We start from the raw sequence: 22195 nt of genomic DNA, 5'->3' as shown, positions 1-22195 counted from the left end.
GAGGAAGAAAGAAAAGAAGAATAGAAAGAATGGAAGAAAGAATAAAGGAAGGAAGGAAGGAAAGGAAGGAAAGAAAGGAAGGAAGGGAGAGAAAAGAAATCACCTCTTTTTTTAATGTGCAGAAGAAAACAGAAGGAGGTGAAGAATTAGACACGGACAAGCAAGATAGTTTTAAAACGGTTAAATTTGTTATTTGCTTTTAAAAATGCAAACTGTATTTAATAGATTACTGGATTTATATACATATATGCACAGATATTCTAATGTTTAATGATGTTTGTCAAGTATAGAAAAAGTCAATTTTAGAACATAAATATCATACTCCCAGTAACAGACTTTAGATCCTAGAAGTCCAAGAGTGTGACGAGCAGGGAAGCTCTATCTCCAGGATCCATTGGTTTACTTGATAGATATGAACTGTTTATGATAGATATGATAGATACGAACATTAGTTCCTTAGTATGAATTAACTCTCCCTGACATTAGTTCAGATTGAGTTTATTTGGGAAGATTGCTTTTCATTTAAAGCTCTACTTTTCTAGTCTTATTTTCTAAAGTGAAGGAACATGCTATGCATGATCACATAGAAAATAAGCAATAATTTGTATATATATATATATTTGTATAGATGAAGGAGGAGTGGCTATTGGAATATTATTAATAGTATCATTAAATGCCATAATCTGAAATCTTTAAGGAAAAAAAAAACTTTTCTTCTATCAATAGTGTTGAAATGGCACTGCAACAAAATGAAATCATGAATGTATTTATTGATGACTGGAAGGCACTTGCTGAGGAAGAAGCCTCTTTTGGTGATAAAACAGATTCCCACCTTAAAGAATATCAGTCTTTTACAGACCTTCACAACATAAAGGGAAAAACCATTACTTGCGTTTGTTGGCATCCCACAATTTATGGTAATAATTGCTATGATGCTAATTCTCTTTTATTTAGCTACTGAAATTGATTGCTTTAAAAACCTAAATGTCAAATAGTTTATTCCAAAAATTAGGAAACTACAATTAATGAACTTGGGCAGCCTATAGAATCGAGAAGGAATAAAGAACTTGGAAACATTTCTTGGAGATGGGTCACAAAATTATGATTTATTGTCATTAAATGTTTTATTTGTACATCTATTTAATAATATCCAGTGTCACATAAAAAACTTGGAAACAATTTAAGAATGATGACATACATGGTTTGTGAATTCTATATAAAAAGCCTTATTATCTGACCTGGGGGGGTCAGAAAATAGGTTTGTATAAATATATAAAGGGCCATATAGTCCCTTTTTATACAGCACAGAATATATATCATAGAATATAGCCTTCTCTCCTATACTACATCATTCCTATATATTTACCTCCACTGGAAATCTATTTCTATGAATGACTAATCACCCAAGACTAATTAGTATTTATTGGATTTGGGGCCCTGAAAACGGAAGCGTCAATGATGTTTCCAATCAAGTATCATTCCTAGCTTGTGGAAACAGTCTCTGTGCCTTTCAAAGAATTTTAAATTTAATCTTAATCTTAATTTTAAATTTGAATCTTAAATTGCAGGTATCAAAGTCTGTATATATTCAATTAGACAGTTTGTTTTTTTCCCAGTGATTATAGAGAATCTCTCCTAATTGCCATAAACTTCACCCTGACTAGAGTTATAATCATTTGGGTGAGAAAATGTAGCTCCTATGATATAAATCTTTAAGTAGTATAAATAAATGTCTGACTAATTGGTCATTCAACAGTTCTCCTAAAATAATCACTATATTATCACTATAAACTACAGAATTAGCAACTACTTGTGGGCAGTCTCTGCCTCCTCCAAAAATACAAAGCAGAAAGAAAAAAAAGTATGCTATTATAAATGCTATTTTAAAGCAACATATTGCAAGCTTTTGCATCACAAATATTTCAATGATGTCTTTGCACTTAAGACTGTAAAATATATTCATTTCAGTACTTTATAGTAAGTTTTGTGGGAAGGCCTCGGTCACACTTGTCTCTTGCCAGCTCTTGACCATCTTGAGCTCTGAAACAGTTGTTCCCCAGAACAGTTTTATGAACACAATTGAGGGAGAAAGTTTCAGTGGCGGTTTTGTGTTAGGAAAAGTGACTTGAGTATTACAGACAGATCAGGTGAAAGTTGATGGAACTCATTAGTTTGAAAATGTCAGCTGTTGCCAGTTTACCGGAGATCATATCTGCTTCTTTAAAAAAAAAAAAATTCTCTTTAAAGGGTCATGCAAGATAGACTCAGGACTATTAAGATAGCTAATCCCTTTTCTTTGGGAGGGGAGGTAGAGGGGTAGGATGAGAGAGCAGACCTCATTTTGGAATACAAAACTACCTGTCAGCTATCTTAAATTCCTGAAATAAATAATCCCAGATGTCTGACAGACCATTCAAACCATCTACCCACTATAGCTTTATTTTTATTTATTATGTCTATATTAGAAAATCCTCTGGGGTTAAGTGAGTTACAGGAATAAATGAACAGCAAAACTATACTAGTGGGGGACTTCACCTTTCTGCTCCAAAACCTTGATAAATCCAACCAAAAAATAAACAAGAAAGAAACTAAGGAAGTAAATGGAATATTAGACACCATAAGCAAATTAAAAGATCATAATCAACCTATCAGATCTATGGGAAAGAAAAATTCATGACCAAACAAAAGATAAAGAGTACTACAAAATACAAAATAGATAATTTTGATTACATTAAAAAGCTTTTGTACATATAAAACCAATGCAACCAAGATTAGAAGGAAAGCAGAAAGATGAGAAGCAAGTATCTCTGATAAAAGACCTCATTTCTCAAATATAAATAGAACTGGGTCAAATTTCTAATAATACAAGTCATTCCCCAAATGATAAATGATATGAAAAGGCACTTTCCAATCAAATCAAATCTATCAATCAAAGTTATCTATAGGCGCATGAAGTTCTCTTAAGTCCTAGCTTCTCAAACTCTAGGTCGAGATACAATATGGGGTCTTGAAACTGAATATGGTGGTGACAAAATTTTGATTTATTGTCAGTAAATATTTTTATTTGTATATCTATTTAATAATACCGGGGTCACATAAAAATTTCTTGGACAAAAAGAGGTCAGAGGTGGAAATTATGAAATAAATAAAGAATATAAATGGACTCTGTATGCAGATCAAGGTATAATTTTTTCACTTTTATTACTCTTAATCATTTTTTCATTTGATTGGTATCTTTCACAACTGTGAGTAATATGGAAATATATTTTATATGATAGCACATGTATAAATTATATGAAAATGTCAGAAGAAGGGAGGAAGAGAAAGGGAGAAAAATTTGGAACTCAAAATCTTGTAAAAATACATGCTAAAATTTTTTGACGTTTAATTGGGGGAAAGATAAAGTACTATTTTTTTAGTTTCCTCATGTTTATTCTTTATTGTTTAACAATATTTTATTTTTCCATATACATGCAAAGGTAGTTTTCAACATTCACCTTTACAAAATCTTATGTTTCAAATTTTTCTCCCTCTCTCCTCTGTCCCCCTCCCCAAGACAGCAAGCAATCTGATATAGGTTAAACATGTGCAATTCTTCTGACCATATTTCCATCTTTCTCATGCTGCACAAGAAAAATCAGATCAAAAGTGGAAAAAAAAAAAAGACAAGAAGGAAAAAAAAAAAAAAGACCACGCAAACAAACAACAAAAAAAAAGGTGGAAATACTATGCTTTGATCCACATTCAGTCTCCATAGTTCTCTCTCTGGATGTGAATGGCACTTTCCCTCCACAGTCTATTGGAATTGCCTTGAGTCACCTCATTGTTGAAAAAAACCAAATTCATCACAGTTGATCATCACATAATCTTATTATTATGCACAAGGTTCTCTTGAACCTCAATTCAAGTACTCAATTCAAAGTACTATTTTTTTAAAAAAGAAAAAAAGAAGGCCCTCTGAGATTCCTGCATTGTATTTTCATTAAAATCGTAAAATATGAGTTGAGAAAACTCCTCATAGAAAAGTAAGAGATTGCGCACCTCTCTTACTATAAAGCTATTAACTTTGGATTTCTTGTTTTTTTCTTTTTTTCCTCTAAAAATCAGGGCTAATAGCAGTATCAATAGCAGAACGACTCAGTTATGAAGAAAGAGTGAACGCTTTGGGCAAATTACTTTTGCAACCATCCCTGATTCTCTTTTGGAGTTTCTCTGATCCTATACATCCTCAGGTATTTAAAAATAATTATAAATTTGAAATAGTCACATCCTGTTGTTACATGTAGTCATTTTCTATACCAAAGCACTTCATAATTGTTCTGGTCAATGATACATGAAGATCTCATTAAAAATCTAATTTCCACTAATTGCAAATTTGTGACCATTCAAACTTAACCTAAATTTATTTTTGCCCTACCTATGATGGAAACAAATGAATACATAAGCAAGATTAAGAGAATGTTTAACTGTGTTTAAGAATTTTAGCATAATAGTTACGTGCAAAAATATTCTAATTTCATGCAAGTGAAACCTATTCATACAAGAAGACTAACAAACCCCTTGATTTGAAAATACTTAGTAGGTAGATTTAGTTATGGAAGGTAATTATAAGAATAAAGTTAGAATTTATTTAAAATCATCTGTCTTTTAGATTTTTCAAAATTCAAACTAGATTTCTCTTCCATTCTTCAGGATCAGAGAGGTTTTGCTATAAGTATTTTATGATAACTTTATGAATAAACTCAAAATTAAAAGAGCCCCAGTTCCTGTTGAATACCTTGGTTGACCAGAAGATGGCAGCAGCAAATAGGTTTTTTTAAAATGGTGGGAGATGCTCTGGAAAGGAGCATCTAGACATTGCTGTCTGCAATGGTGGTCCTGGACCATGCAGAGTGAAGATAAGGTTTTAGCCATGGTAAGCCAGTATTGTTCTAGACTCATCAGCTCTCCCTACCCAGTATGATTGAAAGGCTGATGTCAGAAGAGCTGTGTCCTGGAAGTGAGCTGACAGAGAGGAGGGAGAGACAGACAGACAAAAAGAGAAGAGAGACAGAGAGAGAAAGATACAGAGACAAAAAGACAGAAAGAGACAGAGAGACAGAGACAGAGATAGAAAGACAGACATAGACAAAGGCAGACAGACAAAGATACAGAAAAGACAGAGACAGACAAAAACAGAGAGACAGAAAGACAGACACAGACAAAAAGACAGACAGACAGACAGAAACACAGAAGAGAGATACAGATATAGACAGAGACAGCCAGACAAAGACACAGAAAAGAAAGACAGAGAGAAACAGCAGGGTAGCCAGACAGGAGATACAGAGAAAAAGAGAGTAAGAGAGACAGACAAGGAGAGACAGACAGAGACACGGAGAAGAGAGACAGACAGTTAGACAGAAAGAGACAGAGAGATAGAGATAGACAGAGATAGCCAGAGAGAGACATAAAGAAAAGACAGAGACAGAGAAATAGATAGAGATAGACAGAGACAGCCAAAGACACAGAAAAGAGAGACAGTCAGACAGAAACATAAAGAAGAGACAGAGTAAGAGACAGACACATAGAAAGATAGAAATTCAGACAGATAAAGACAACCAGAGACAGACAGAGAGACAGATAGAAACACAGAGAGACAGAAACAGATGGCAGAAACAGAGACAGAGAGATGAAAGAAAGACAGAAAGACAGAGAGAATAGACACACACACACACACACACACACACACACACACACACACACAAAGAAAAGAACGGTTTCAGAAATACCATTTTTATTTTTCTGGTCTGTTTCTGACCTAGTTTTAGTCCCTTGGGAAACTGGCCAGTGATGAGAAGAATACCCTCACTTAGCTGCTTGTCCAAACTTAATACCTTTTGAATAGCATCCCCTCTGAAGAATTCTTGGCTTTAAAACTTGGCTTTAAACTTTTTTTTTCTTCTAAAAACCTCCCTTTTCCCATACAATATTATCTATGCCTTTACTAAGTAAAACTAACCCCATACACAAAAAAAGTCCTGTATTTTCATGCTTTGAAAAGAAGGAAACATTTTCCAATCTTTTGAAGAGTACCTAAAAGAGGGCAGATAATTTCTTAAGATGACAATACTAATTATCTATTCTCTTGCTGTTTCTCTAATCAAAATTATGAGATCATTTTGTATTAAAGTTAGATTTTGAAAAGACTAGGACAGAAGTTGTGGAAAACCACCAGAATGTAATAATTGGCGAACTAACCTAAATTTCAATTTGAGTTTTGGGAATTACTATCTCTAATCCCAAAGCACCTTCTGTGGTCTACTGATTATTTAAAAAACAAAAAAACAACCAATTTCTGTCTTCAAGGTGATCATTCTAACAGAAAGACAATCAAGACAATAGAATTAGGGGTAGCTAGATGGTGCAGTGGATAGAGCACCAGCCTTGAAGTCAGGAGGACCGGAGTTCAAATATGGCCTCAGGGCAAGTCACTTAACCCCAATTGCCTCAAGGGGAAAAAAAAGAGCAAAAAAAGCAGCTCTCATTCCAAAAACAAACTTGGAAAGGGAACTTTGTCCATGAAGAAAGCAATTGGTGCTTTTCCTGTAGTTGGTTCATTAGAAAGTCACTATGGGGTTATTTGCTCCTCTAGTTGTCTGTAGCCAGGAAGGTATAGAACAATAGCATTTTCTCACTGTCGTCTATACCATTGGGACGGGTTCTGTTTTAGCTGATGCTACAAAGCCCAGAAGACATCTTCTGCTTCCGGTTCTGCCCCAGTAACCCGAATATAATTGCTGGAGGCTGTATAAATGGACAGGTATGTGCCAACTTTTTTTCCTCCCCTAAGTCAATGTGAAATTTAGACAGCATTTCCTAGCAAGTTTTAATAAGAATCTGTTGAAGTTCTTTCTAATAAAACAAAATTAATGTAGCCTTAATTTATCATACCTGGGAGAGCGATGACAGAGATAGACAAAAGTTAGAAAGGGTGACATGGCTATATCTAAGCTTTAGGAAAATTACTTTGGTATCTTTTAAAGGATAGATTAGAGGGGAGAAACTTAAGGGAGGAAAATCATTTAAAAGGTTTTTGCAATACTCCAGGTGAAAAGTGAGGAGACCCTGAATTGGGGTGGTGATTGCATGAATGGAGAGAAGTATGCCAGAGATACTGTGGATATAAAAACAAGATTTGGAAATTGATTGGATGTGTGGGGTCAAGAAAGACATTAAAGTTGTGAACTTGAGTGAGTGGAAGGAGGGTTATATATTCAATATTTCAGAAGAGGAAGAAATTTGAGGATGGGGAAGGGAAAAGAATGAGTTCTGTTTTATTGAGTTTGAGTTGTCCATAAGATATCTGATTCAAAATATCCAGTGGGTCATTGAGGAATAGGAGTAGATCTGAGAAGATCTCAGGAGAGAATTGGAGTAGAGACAGATTTGTGATAAATCTGGAGAAGATAATGGAACCCATAAGAGCTGATGAGGTTACCAAGTGAGAGAGTATAGTAAGAAAAGAGATGAGGGTGTAGGAAAGAGCCTTGAAGAGTGCCCACAATTAGTGGGGATGATATGGGTGATGAGCCACCCAAGAAGAATGATAAGAAATGGGAAGTGTAGGAGGAAAATCAGAGAGAGTAAAATCATAAAAACCCAGCGAGGAGAAAGTATCCAGGAGAGGGTGGCTAACAATGTCACCAGCTGCAGCCAGACCAAAAAAACCATCATATTTGGCCATTAAGACATTCTCCGTGATTGTGGAGAGATCGGTTTCAGCTGAGTAAAGTCAGAAATCAGATTGCAGAGTGTTTCTAAGAGAGCAAGAAGTGAGGAAATGAAGTTAAATTGAAAAGGGGAGGAGAGAAATTGGATGATGGCTACCGCATCCCCAAGCATCCCACTGGAAAGTTCTGAGATTTATTTTGGGTCATCAGAAATCACATCATGATTTATATGGTTTTAGTTCTGACAAGCTGAAGTGAGTATAGTATGTGCTATCTCTCTCAAAATTGGAGAGCATCATATTTATTATAACTCATAATTAGCTATACTCTGATCAGTTGCAGTTTCTGAGCACATTAATAATTTAGGTCCCACTGGTTCATTGGTTGGTCCTGATTGAGCATAAATAGCAATTGCTTCTATTTTGGCCAGAAATTCTGTGGGGCTCCCCCCCTCCCAGATAGATTTTTCTTGACTAGGTAAAAAAAAAAAAAAGATTAGCCTTAATAACTGATTGGGCTTTGCCCCAGTCAAACAGAACTGGGAAAGACTTTCCACTGCATCTGGGACCATTTCCAGTCATCTTGATCTATATCTTGCCACTGGTTCTGGAGGAAAAAGTGAGGCAGATGACCTTGCCCAGCCCTCCCTCACTTAAATCCAATTCACTTGCATGTTAGGGATCACTTCCCAGCTATCACAGTCCTCTATGAAAATGAAGGACAAACAACAAAAACAACATTGATGATAATGATGGAATAATTAATCCCATAGAACTGACCCATCTAGGCAACTCTTGTTCCTGTTCCCGGTAAGTCTTCCCATAATGGGTTGATTCAATAAGCTGGGACCTTTCTCAAATTCTTTTGACATCAGGAACATGCAAATGGACCACATAGTCTACCTATCAGTTATTCCTTGCTCTCACCAAATGACCAGCCCATTTTCCTTTTCAATTATATGTTTCTTTGATAACATCCATTATATTACTTCTTCTGGTTATTAATCCTTGTTTATGTGTTTCAGCCTGCATACACCCATTAGGTCCCTCTTTATTGCTTCTCCTTAAATAATTTAAATCTTCAGAGGCTGATGATGTATTCCATGACTTGCAACCATTCAACACTGTCTTAAAAAAAATTTGGTATTGAAAACGTTGGGCCTTTGTTTCAAAGAGAAGTTTTGGCTCTTTAAAAGAACTTGGCAGTTTCCTAAAGACAACAGTGAACATTCTTCCTTTTTCATTCTGGGCCCAGCAAGAGCTCCCGTAAAGGCCCTCTTCCAGAGCAGTGTTCTTTTGAATGTGTGTATGTAAGCTTCCTTAAAAGAAAAATAATCTTAAATTGACCAGAACATCTTCTCTCCACTGATCTTTGATGAATGGTTTTTACTATTCATCATGCTGGTGATAAATAAGACATGTTTCTCTTAAATCTAAAACAATGACTCCCATTACATAAAACGTTTCCAAAGACTGAAAAACCCACTGGAAAGCTCATTGAGAACCACAAGACTGCCTTCCTGTTCTGTCATCACTAAGTAAATATCTGAAAAATGAATAAATTCAGGAATCTGAACATGATATTGAATTTTTATATTTATTCATTAAAATTGCATTAAAACAAAATAATCTAAACTTAAATGCTTTTATCATAGGAGATCAAACTAAAAAATGGATTTATTGATATGTTACATTAGCGTCTTTTGGTTCAGAAGCCTTCCTCCCTTCCTCCCTCCCTTCTTCTTTTCCTTCTCCTTCTCCTCCTTTTTCTTCCTCTTTCCGTCTCTTCTTTTCTCTTCTCTCCTCTCACCTTCTCTTCCTTCCTCTCCCTTTCTCTCTCCCTTCCTCTCTCATTCCTTTGTTTGCTTTTTTTTCCAGAAGGGAACACTATAGAGATTCCCAATAATCTGCCAATGCAGATATGTGCCGGTCTTGCAACCAATAACCTTGAAAAGTAGCTCAGCTTACGGTCACAAGTCAGTAGTGTCCTAGGAAGGACTTATACCTTGCTCTTCTCAACCGAAGGCTGGCTCTTGATCATTTTAAGTTCCTATGTACTACCTTAGATGAGAATTCAATATCAGAGCACACATAATAATTTTCTCTCAGACTCTGGTTTCTTTTTTTTTTTATTCATTTTGAACTTGAAAACAAAAAATGTACATGTACTCAGCACAAAAAGATAATTCAATATGAAACCATGGATCTCTATTTCATACTGTTTACTTTTACTTTTTATTTTTTTGTAAAACTATAATAAATACTACACATTGTTTCCAAAGCTATCCTGCTTTTCTGTGCTTCATCCTAAGTTTTCTTTTGTTCTCTGCTGTGCAATTATTTCTTTTTCTCTCTCTCCCTACCCCTTACTACAGAAATCCACAATTTGACATAGATGTGTATATATGTATATGCATGTAAACGCATGCTATACATACTTCTATTTATTAGTCTTTTCTCTGGAGGCAGCATCTTCATAGGTCCTTTGTAGTTGATTTGAAGATTTATAATACTAAAATGGAGCAGCTAGGTGGCACAGTGGTTAGAACACTGACCCTAGAGTCAGGAAAACATACAGACTAATTGTGTGACCCTGGAAAAGTCAACTTAATCCCAATTGCTTCTGAAAAACAAACTAAATGTAACACTCAAAATGATGATCATTCACAGTTATTCTTTGTACAATATTGTTGTTACTATAGACAATATTCTCTTAGTTCTGTTCAATTCACTTTTCATTATTTCATTCAAGTCTTTCTATGTTTTTTCTAAAATCAACCAGCCTATCCTTTCTTATAGCACAATAATATTCCATCACAATCATATACCACAACTTGGTTAACTATTCCCCAATTGATGAGCAGCCCCACAATTTCCAATTATTTGCCACCACAGACATGCTATAAATATTTTAGAACATACAGGTTCCTTTCCTTTTTCCCTAATCATCTTAGGAAACAGATGTATAATATATAGATATATAATATATAGATATATAATAGTGATATTATTGGGTGAAGATGTATACACAATTTTTATAACTGGAAATAATTCCAGATTGCTCTTCAAAATGCTGGATCAGTTTATAGTTTCACCAACAGTGTCCCAACTTTTTCTACATCCCTCTCCAACATTTGTCACTTTTCCCTTCTGTCATTTTAACCAATCTGATGGGTATAAGATATGCAAAATTGTTTTAATTTGCATTTCTCTAGTCAATGAAGATTTAGAGTATTTTTACATGACTATGCAGCTTTGATTTCTTCACTGAAAAACTTTGTATACATATCCTTTGACCATTAACTGCAGAATACCATGAATTCTTATAAATATATCAAAGTTCTCTATATATTTGGGATATTAGACCTTTATCTAAGAAACTATGAAAATATTTTCCTAATTTTATGTTTTTCTTTTAATCCCAGCTACATTGGTTTTATTTATACAAAATCCCATTAATTCAACATAATCAAATGCTCTCTACCTCTTGTTTATTTAAAAATTGTTCTCCTACCCATAAATATGAAAGGTATTATGTTCCATGGATTTCTAATTTTCTCGTGATATTTCCCTTTCCATCCAGATCATGTATCTGTTTTGCCCTTACCTTGGTAAATGATGTAAAATATTGGTCTGTACCCAATTTCTGCCAGTCTGTTTTCTAGCTATCCCAACATTTTTTGCTAAATAGTGAATTCTTATCCTAAAGGGATAATTGGGACTCTTGAAGCCTCTACTTGTGAAGTGATTCTGGGAGAGTCTAGCAAGCTTAAAGGCTTATTAAGTGCAGGTCAAGTGAAGCACCCTTTCTGTCTTGTCCCAGACTCTAACTGGCTAAGCTCCATGTGGTTTGGTTCTACATAGCTGGCAGCTTCGTGATGGATTTCCTGAAAGCCATTGACCAAGTCAATAAGGAGTCACAGTCTCTATTGGTGAGAGAGTGAGCTATTCTAATCACAAAACTCATCCTCTTGAAGTCTGAAGTGAAGCATCTCGCAGTTAAACACTGTCATTTAAGATGGTTTGCTTCCTAACATTCATTTTTTTCCCCTAGATAGTCTTATGGGACATTAGTGCACATACTGATCGCATAATAAATATCCGAGGCACTAGCACTGCTACTAAGAAAGCCATACTTAAGGTCAGTTATTTCCAAGTTTACTTGTTTCTACATGGGATATTCTTTTCATTTTCTCTCCCATTCAATAATTTTTCAAGAAATGTTACTAGGTATGTTAACTATTATTATTATGTTAATTATAAAAGAAATGTTAAGGGTTAATAAGATCTTAATAAAAAGAAACACTAGTATTTTTCAGGTTTTCTCAGCTAAACCCAAATATTCCCCTCTGGGCATTTGGTCAAGAGTTTTTATCTGTTGTACCTGGGGTTCTCCTATGTTGCATGTGGAGCTAATGAAAGCTGGGATAGTAAGAAGACCAGGGGAAATTGTTTTATATTTATTACATCATTTTGTCATCCGTAAAATGGGGATAAAATAGCATCTTGTGAGGAGCAAATATGTTAACCTCTGCAAGTGTTTTGTAAGCCCTGAAGCAGTAATGCTATCATAATCATCAAAATCTTCTTGTCAGTGCTACAGGTAAGAATTTATATAAGAGGAAATTGGGGTTTTGAAACTTTTAAGTAGCTCTCCCACAATCACATAGCTAATAAATGTTAGAGATAAGATTGAAATCCAATTTTTCTTGACTATAAGTCCAAAACTATCCACCATGTCTGCCAAAGGGTCAGTGAATCATTAATTAAGAGCTGCCCACATGCTAAGAGATGGGGATAAAAAGAAAGGAAACTACATTTCCTGCTGTCGAGCTCTTGTTCCAAGGAAGGTGGAAGAGGTGGTCATAAGGAAAATTGACTTCCACTATAAAGTGCTATCTGAAGGTGACATTATTTGGCCGATAAAAGCAAGATAGTAAGTGATGTGCTTCCAGTTAAGTATGGAGAAGTAGGGAAAAGTGTGAAAACTATAAAAAAGATTCTTGAACAGACTTTTGGTCCTCGTTCCAAGCCATTAGCCCTTATATTTCCTTAGTTCCTTTCCAAAAAGGTGGTGGGATTTCATCCTTAATAATTACTCCAAAAATTTTCAAGTGAAGAACTATTAGTTCCCAGGTAGAAAGATATTGGTATTTTTTGTGAATGTGATGACCTGTAGAGATGAGATCTTGGAAGAAACTGAAGAAAAAGGAAGAAGAAACATTAGGCCTGGGATTTAATTGGTGCAAAGACTTCCAAATGATAAGACTTCTCCACCCACTGCAGGTCATACCTTCTCTTCAATATACAGTCTTATAAATCACCCTAGTTATCTAAAACATGGGGAACTTTAAGCAATTTGCAAGACTATATCAGGGGTGAAACTTAAATCCCAACCTTCCTGGCTTTAATACTGACTTTCTATCCACCATGTCATGATGTATCTCATCAGGAAAGGAAGGAAAAGGGAAAACCCTTGGAAAATTCTGAGATAAATAAGACATACCAATGTAGATGTTTTTATTTTTGCTATGATTTTCAAACAAAATAATTTTAGTCTATTTGCAATACCATTTAATATTATTAGTTCATTTATTAATTCTGAAACTACAGTCTGGGATTTTATTTTTAAATGTTTTAAAATCTTCCTCTAGCCCATATTTTTAGTGGAACCAGAGAGTAATAAGGAGTCACTATTTGTGAGACATTGTGCTGTATCATCTATAGAACATGGACATAAAAAAATAATCACAGATATACACTGGCTGTCTGATGATTATGAGGTGAGTTTAAATGGCTTTTGGGATTTTTGTTTTGTTTTTTGCTTACAATTTTTTCTCATGGAAACAATTTAAAGCATAAGTCATTTTCATTTTAATTGGAGTTGTTTAAATTGTACAAGAATCATGCATTGCATTTCATGTGTTTATGCCTTTAAAAAAATCAACTGCATTATTATATAATGACAGCTTTGACTTCATGCCCTTTTATTCAGTTTTTAATGGCAATCAAGGTCATAAAACTTCTGTTTGGGAAGAAGTCAGATGACTTGCCAAGTCTTTGGGAAGTCCCTTTAAACTCTGAGATTCTCTGAAATCAGGCTAGCAATGGACTCTAGAACATATCCTCCAAATTTGAATATCCTATCAACATAATGAGATGATTGTGCTTCCTAGATTTAAAAAAATCATTTTCTACTATGACAATGTATATGCCGTTACTTTGTCAGCTTCAGAAACTCCCAGTGTACAAACTCCTTGCACCAAAACAAATTGCAACCAACCTCTGACTTAATAGGAAGGTCTCCGGAGCTTCCCAAGACAGGTAGCTGTTAAATGACTCACCCAGGTTTATAAAACTAGTAAAAGTAAGTGATGAGATTTGAACTTGCTTTAAGGCTAGTTCTGTCTACTACACCATGTTGCTTATGATATTAAATCTTATTATGTAACATCTGGTTTAAAAGGGAAGCCACTGAAACCAAAGTTTGGAGATGGGCAAATGTTTGATTCAACAATTATTAAGCACCTACACTTATCAATCAATCAACATTTATTAATTACCTACTATGTGCCTAACACTATGCTAAGTAGTAAGTATACAAAAAGAGGCAAGGTTTAGTCCCTATCCCCATGGAATTTTCTATCTAATTTTCCCTTTTTAAGGGAAAATTAAGAGGAAAAAATAACTTTCAGCTAAGGAGAGTGGTCAGGCAAAGCCAGGTTGGGAATGCAATAGACAGGAAGTGGAGGTGGAGCTGGGGTGGTGATGGGAATCTATTCTGAGAATGAAAGATGATGTGAGAAAAGGAATGGGGATGGGAAGCAGTCCAGTTTGGCCAGAACATACAGAGTATTTCAAGTCAAATCACCTTTTATTAAGCACCTATTGAAAGCCTTTAGACTACAAAGAAGGGCACATGTTCCAAGGACTCAGAATATACAAGATATATACAAAATAGGCTATATATGTATATGTGTGTACATGTATATATATATATATATATATATGTAAATATATATGTGTGTATGTGTATATATATACTGACATATGTTGACATATACTGGCTTTTTCATATAGGGCACATCACATTTCTCAGTGCTCTCAGCAATTCTGTGAACTCTAGACATAGTACTAGCCTAAAGTGGTAAAAGGAATTTGTTCCCTATGTTAATTAAATCCCAATTCCAGTCCCTATACCTGGTCTTTAACAGATGTTTATCTGTCAGAATATTTGGGGACCCTGTTCTGTGATCAAGTGATTGAAAAACAACTCAACAATAACAAATTCAATTACTTACTGTGCTAGGAATATATTTGTTTTTGGAAATCATTTCTCCTAAGCCATTTCTTTCTCTTTTTTTTCTTTTTTTTTTTTAAAGCTCAACAGAATGGGACATGTCTTTGAAAATCGAAGTGGAATAAGTTGTCAGCTTGCAACATGTTCAATAGATTGGTATTTATATTTTTTAAACATTTAATCAAATATACAAAATGTAAAATTTTAATGAGAATCTAATAAGTGCTCTTCTCATTTATTTTTCTTTGAAGAGGCATAGCCTTTACAGTACTCATTTAGCTTTAAATAATGGAGTGGAATATTTTAGCTTGCTACTGGGTTCTTAATCATGATATAATTCACAATTCTATCACAAATGAAATTATATGTTTCCGTTCATAAAATAACTTAAAAGTATTATGTCCATTTCTAGACATTCTGTTACTTTTAAATTTAAGATATCTATAACTTAAAGGATCAAATGAGATAATAGAGATAAAACAACATATAAAACATAAAACCTAATAGAAATGCAAGCCATTATCAATAATAATATAAAGTATTTAATTATATTCATATTACTAATACTGAGGACAAATATTTAACTAGACCAAAAATCTTTACTTAAAAAAAGTCCTGCTATTTCAACACGTTTTCCCATCTTATAGTTAAGAAGGTTGTTTTGCATTTTTTTTGCATACCCAAATGCGATACATTCATCCCTATTAAATTTGATTTTATTAGATTCAATTTAGTGTTTCAACCTACTAAGTAAAATCTGTCTGGATCCCTTCTAACTTTGCATCTTCTGTAAATATCAGCATTCACTTATGCCTTTACTTTAGTCACTAATTTAAAAAAAATATCTCAGAGTCACCCACAGATTGTTGAAGTATTCCAATGAAGGGCCATCTTGACATTGAACCATCAATAGTTCTTTGGCTTTCCAGCCAGGTCTGAATCTCATTCAGGAGTTCTGAATATAGGGTCCAGGTTAAACTTCTGTTCTTAAAATATATTTCGATGACTCTATTTTAACATTTGTTTTCCTTAGTAATACTATATATTTCATTTGATGCATTTAAAAATGTTATTTTGAGATGGGGTTAGTAAACTTTACCAAACTGCCCAAGGGGTCTATGACATAAAAAGTAATAATAATCCCTAATCTAACTGTATTGTTATCTAATTCATATCTCTTCATTTCTTCACAAGGATATTATTTGATACTTTATCAAAAGATTGCTGAATTATAAGCAAACTAATGCTGCTGCATCCTCCTCATCCCTGTCACAAAGGCAATGAGTTTAGACTGGCCTAACCCATTCTTGATGAAACCAAGCAGGGTCTTTGTAATCACTACTTCCCTTTCCAGGAGTTCACCAATCATCCTTTTAATGATCCATTCAAGAATTCTCCCAGAAATCAAAGTCAAGTTTACTGGCTACAATAAGCCATCTGGGACATTTTCCCTTTTTCAGTTTTGTAGTACTCATTTAATTTTCCGTTATCTTCCAAGTATGACAGTGGCTCAGCATTCACACCTGCCAATTCTTTCAGTTTCTGAGTATATAGTCCATCTGAAGTAGGCGAAGATAACAATGTTAATTAAGGTCTACTCTCTTCCTATCTCCTTATTTACCTTGAGTTTCAACTCTCTGTTGTCCTTTTAATTCTATTACCTCCAGAGTAAAGATACTTTTCCTTGGTAAGGAAAGCTGAAGTAAAGAGTTGAACCAGTCTGCTTTCTCTCTGTTATTATTGTTCCATCAATCTCAAGTAAAGATCCCATTCTTTCTTTGATTTTTTATCTTTTCCCAATCTAATTTTTTTAAAAATCCCTTTTTCTTGTGCTTAGTTTTCCCAATACTTTCATCTTTTTCTGAGTTTTGCACTCCAGACACTATTTTACAGTATTGCACCATGCTTTAAATTTATAGCCTATTCCTATCAACATGGGTTTGTGTGTGTGTGTACATATATATCTCTATTTTCATCTAAGTTGGTCGATGATTTCCTTTTGCATCCGCATCAATCTCTTCAGACAAATCCCATTTTTTTTTCCTTTTGTGTCTGTAGAATTTTATTCTTAAGTATCTCCAGTTCTTCCTGGGATGACTTCACCAGTGAAATTTAAAAGGCCATGGGAATCTTCTCATCCTTTCCCTAAATCTTTTGAAACTTATTTTCCAAAAATTGAGTGTACATGTTGGACTATGACCAGATTTCCTCTCTCCTATCACAGACTTAGAAGGGAGTGACTACTTCTCCCCAAGAGTTTCTGTCATTTCTACTCTAGAAAACGTTGTCCTCTTAGTAGCTGAGAATCAGATCCAGAAGAATCGTTCCCTTTGTTATTCCCTCTACTTTTGATGGATGAAATCATCCCTAAAGGAAACTAAGAAATTATTGCCTGTTCTGCTTTGGGCAGAAAGAGAGCTTCAATGGATGGCTGAATAATTGAAGTCCCCATCTCTACACCATCATGTTTCTTTGAACACTTTAGGAATCCTGATCAACCCAGCAAATGAAGACTTCAGAAAAGTGACAATGAAGCACACTTTCAACCTTTTGGCAAAGATGGACTTGAAGTCCACAGAATAAGATACATTTTCAGATATAGTCAATCTGTCCATTTCTTTTTTTACTTCTCTATACTTATTTATTTCAAAGAAGGGTTCAGGGGTACTGATAGGGACAAAAAAAGAGGAGAAAAGGAAGAAAATATGGTCAATGAGATATGATGCATAGAAGAGGGGAGAAGGAAGCTTAAAAGGGAACTGACTACTTTAATTAAATTTAATATATGCTGTAAAAGAAAATATAAATAAAAGTTTTATAAACAATTCTCTGTTCTTTGTAAATTGAAATATTTGTCCTGGGGGAAGTTTACAATTATAATTTTTTTTTAAGTTGAAGATGACTTGTATACATTTTCCCATTATTAGTTCAATATATTTCTGGGATATCAGACCAACACGGCCTCCACCAATACCAACTGACAAAAAAAAGGAAGAAGTCATTGAGGTTCCTCATGACATACCTACTACTTTTTTACATTTAGATCTCTCTTGGAGGCCTATTATTAAGGTAGGTATTATGGGTGGGGGGTGGAAGGGATTCTTCCATCCTAAATGTACATAAGATGTAAAATACTTTAGAAAGTTGGGGGAGTAGGGATTTCAAACCTGAGTTTTCATCAAGGCAGGGAGTTTTACCGGAAGGAATGCAATTCCACAGCATCCAGAGGATTTTGTGAACTTGCTCTGGCTCTCATAGGCAAGCATGAATCAGAGGAGATTCCTGAATATTCTCTGAGGCTGGTTCTTAGGACATAGACTCACATATGTACAATAGAGTCTACTAAGACAATCTGGTTTAATAGAGGCATAGAATGTGCTTCACTTGAAGGTAACTGTTCATGTTAGTACAGAATGAAGATGAGTGGGGGGAGAGAGAAAGAGCTAAGCAGCCTTGGAGGTGGATTCCTGGAGAGGATGCTTGAGAGACATGATTCTCAGTCATGGAATAATTGTATTTTATTAAAACAAATAGTAAGAATTATTCTCAGCATGGAATATTTTATCTGTCAGATTTGTGGATAAGAGAAGAATTTATGACCAAATGAGAGATAGAGAGCATTATGGGATACAAAATGGATAATTTTGATTACCAAATTAAAAAAGATTTTGTACAAACAAAACCAATACAGAAGAAAGAAAGCTGGAAACAGGGTTGGGGGGAATTTTTATGGCAAGTTTCTCACATAAAGGACTCATTTTGCAAATTTATATAGAGAATCAAGTCAAATTTATAAGAATGTGAGTCATTTCTGAATTGATAAATGGCCAAAGAATGTGAACAGGCATTAGTGATAATGGATCTTTTTGTGGTGGCAAAGAATTGGAAATTGAGGGATGCCCATCAACTGGGGGATGGCTAAACAAGTTATGGTATATGATTATGGTGGAATTATTGTACTATAAGAGATAAGCCACAGGATGTCATCAGAAAAGGCTGGGAAGACTTACATGAACTGATACAAAATGAAATAAGTAGAACTACATCACTGCACATAGTAAAAGAAAGACTGTATGGCAGTGAATAAATTATTCACAGTAATATGATGATTCAAGCCAATTCTGAAAGACTTAGGATGAAAAATGCTATACATTTTCAGAGAAAGAAATAATGGAATCTGAATGCAGGTTATAGCATTTGTTTTTACTTTATTACTCTTGGTTTGTTTGTTTTTTTGTATGTGTGTGCATTTTCTTTTGCAACATGGCTAATATAGAAATGTTGTGCATGACTATGCCAAATTGCCTTCTCAAACAGGATAAGTGAAGGGTGAGATGGAGGGAGAGAATACAGAACTCAAAATTTTAAAAATGTATGTTAAAAAATTTTTGTTAATGTGTAATTGAGAACTATTAAAATTAAATGTAAAAATAGAATTATTTCAAGAATAATTTAAGCAAATGCACTAAAAATATTTTTTCGTTTTCTCCTCAAAAAAGATAACCTTGACTAAAAGTGGTTCAACATTAGACCACTGCCCAGTCAGAGTCAGCTTCAAAGATGCGTATCTCCATTACAAGGTTAAAGGTAATAGCCTGCCCACTCTGAGTAGTTTTAGTTGCTGCTATTGACTGAGCAAACTGTTTTTGTTCACAAAGTTCACTCAAATATAATAATAATCACTAATTATAAGAAAATCAGAGTTGAAACTACAAAAATAGCGCTTTCAGAAGCAGTACCCAGCATGGTAGAGATGCCTACATGAAAGGCATGCAAGTTTTTAAAAAACTAAAACAATTCATCTTTGGTCTGACCAGATTTTTAAAAAATTTTCTATTGGTGGAATTGTTGGACAATCTGTGGTAAGAGACTTACTTCAATTCTTATGTTCCCCAAGGGGTGAGAAAATAACAGACAGGCAAACAATGAATGATTGAAAGACTAATGTAACCATCAAAAGGAAACATGGCACAATGAATGGAGAGCAGTACTGTAAGTCAGGACAGTTATATGACCATGAGCAAATTATTTAGTACATTGGTACAGAAACAGCACCCCTTGAGGATGCATAATAGATGATGGCACACAGTAGGAGCCTAATAGATTCTTGCTGATAGAATGGTTAATATATCAGAATATATTGTTACTTGGAACAAGATGAGCTATAATGACTTTATTGTGAAGTATTATTTTAGGCAGGAAATAATTGTATTCTGGGATAGATATTATGCCATAAGATGTCTAAGGAGCACTAGCCCTGAAGTCAGGAGGATCTGAGTTCAAAACTGGCCTCAGACACTTCTGGCTGTGTGATCCTGGGCAAGTTAGAGCAAAGGTCAAAATCTATGTCAACCTTGAAAAAGGGGTAATGATAAGTAGTGAAAAATTGCTATAGATAGTGAAGAAGTAAAGGAAATTGCTAGAAAGCAGGAGACACAATTAACATGCCAACAAAAACAATAAATGAATGAATACTTGCCAAAAAATATGCAAAGTGACACAACTAACAATAGATAAGCTGAAAGAGATAAATCAGCATCAGAAAAAGAATTTGAATAGGTCCGTGATGAACTCTTACTTAAAAACATGCATAGAGATAAACAAAATGTAATCAGGACCAAAGAATTTCAAACATTCAAAATGAAATAACTCAGATGTTTATAAAAACTATTTTTCAAAAAAGAGAAACTTTAAGCCAAACTTAAAAAGAACAGAAAAATCAAATGAAGAAAATTTTTAAATGAATAAGTGAAATTTTAATAAACATGGGGGAAAAAATAAAATAAGAACTTTGTATGTAGTTTTAGATCAAAAAAACTGATCTGATTAAAAGAATCAAGTATTATCTACAAGAATATGAAATGCCCACATGAGCAGAAAACCAAAATAGAAATCTTAAAATATACTATTCCAGAAAAAAGCAATTGAACTAGTCAAAACGAAGGAACTATTCCCCCAAAAATGTTGGTCCAGAAGGATTTATAGAATTCTAACAAACTCTTGACAGAATCAGTAACACCTATATTGCACAAATTTTTCTCCAAAATGGGAAAACACACTGTATGAAGCTCCCTTTAGAGAAAATATGGTCCAAATACTTGAACAAAGGTAGGATGAAACAAAGGAAGAGAACATAAGGATATCATTAATATCTTAAAATTTTAAAATAAAATCTTGGTAAAAAGCCTACAATGATATTTCCAAAAATTATTCAATATGGTCAAGTGGAATTTATATCAGGGAAACAAGGATAGTTCAATATTAAGAAAACACTATAATCATAATAAAAAAAAAAATATATATATATATATATATATATATATCCAAAACCACAGAAAGAGCTTTGATAAAGTATAACACTTAGTTGTGCTAAAAAACCTTGAGGAACATAAGCATTGAAGGATCTTTTTTTAAATGATTAACAGTATATTTCTAAATCAGGATTCAACAATCTGGCCAACACTTGTTTTGGTGCAGCCACTGAGCTTGAGATTTTTTAATATATATTTAAAATGCAATAATACTTTATTTAAAAAATAAAAATCATTCTTGGATCTAAGCACATACAAAACAGACTATAGTTTGCTTACTCCAATATAAATCAAAAAGTAGCTGCTATGCAATGGAGACTACTAAATGCTTTTTCAATAAATACTAGAATAAAAAAAGGGCAGATCCTTTCCCCAAGTATTATTTGACATTGTCCTAGAAATGCTGGCAAAAAAAGAAGAGACAGTAGAAAAAATGAAAGACATAAAATTAAACAAAAAAAGGATTTGCTGTAGTGATTTGTGCTTTATTAGATACAAGACAATTTAAAGAGCATTGATTTGTGAGCAGTCTTTTTAAACATAAAAATGTGTTTCTTCTATTCAAATATTTCTGACAGATACTCTGGCACTCCAGCAGAAAGCCCAGATTGCAGGAGATGACCCCTACCACAACTTGGAATATGGTTTGAGCAAGACCCTCAAGCCAGTGGAGGATTATAACACAATGTTCTTTGTTGGAACAGAGGTAAGATGAACTAGAGCTCTGTTAGAAAAGCACACAAATTGGGACATATCTTATATTGTCTTTGTTATAGATATTTTCATATCTATGAATTTTGATATTGTAAGTATATCTAACTGCTTTAGAAATTTTGTTAATCTGCTGTATCATTCTCTCTAGTCTAAGTGTTCTTT

The 22195-nt window shown here is 34.1% G+C and overlaps 1 protein-coding gene across 1 annotated transcript in view; it reads left to right on the top strand.

The window, feature by feature from the left end:
• Positions 1–22195, top strand: part of WDR63 (WD repeat domain 63) — a 120225-nt gene that overhangs the window by 72272 nt on the left and 25758 nt on the right. The window contains exons 9-17 of the mRNA XM_031969398.1: positions 727–917; positions 4108–4232; positions 6710–6799; positions 11763–11849; positions 13363–13491; positions 15091–15164; positions 17936–18077; positions 19508–19595; positions 21898–22025. Coding sequence (XP_031825258.1) covers positions 727–917; positions 4108–4232; positions 6710–6799; positions 11763–11849; positions 13363–13491; positions 15091–15164; positions 17936–18077; positions 19508–19595; positions 21898–22025 — 1054 coding nt within the window. The remainder of the gene's footprint in view (positions 1–726; positions 918–4107; positions 4233–6709; positions 6800–11762; positions 11850–13362; positions 13492–15090; positions 15165–17935; positions 18078–19507; positions 19596–21897; positions 22026–22195) is intronic.

The sequence above is a fragment of the Sarcophilus harrisii genome, chromosome 4, assembly GCF_902635505.1.
Source record: "Sarcophilus harrisii chromosome 4, mSarHar1.11, whole genome shotgun sequence".
In the NCBI taxonomy this organism is placed as follows: domain Eukaryota; kingdom Metazoa; phylum Chordata; class Mammalia; order Dasyuromorphia; family Dasyuridae; genus Sarcophilus; species Sarcophilus harrisii.
This window is presented reverse-complemented; position numbering and strand designations above follow the sequence as displayed.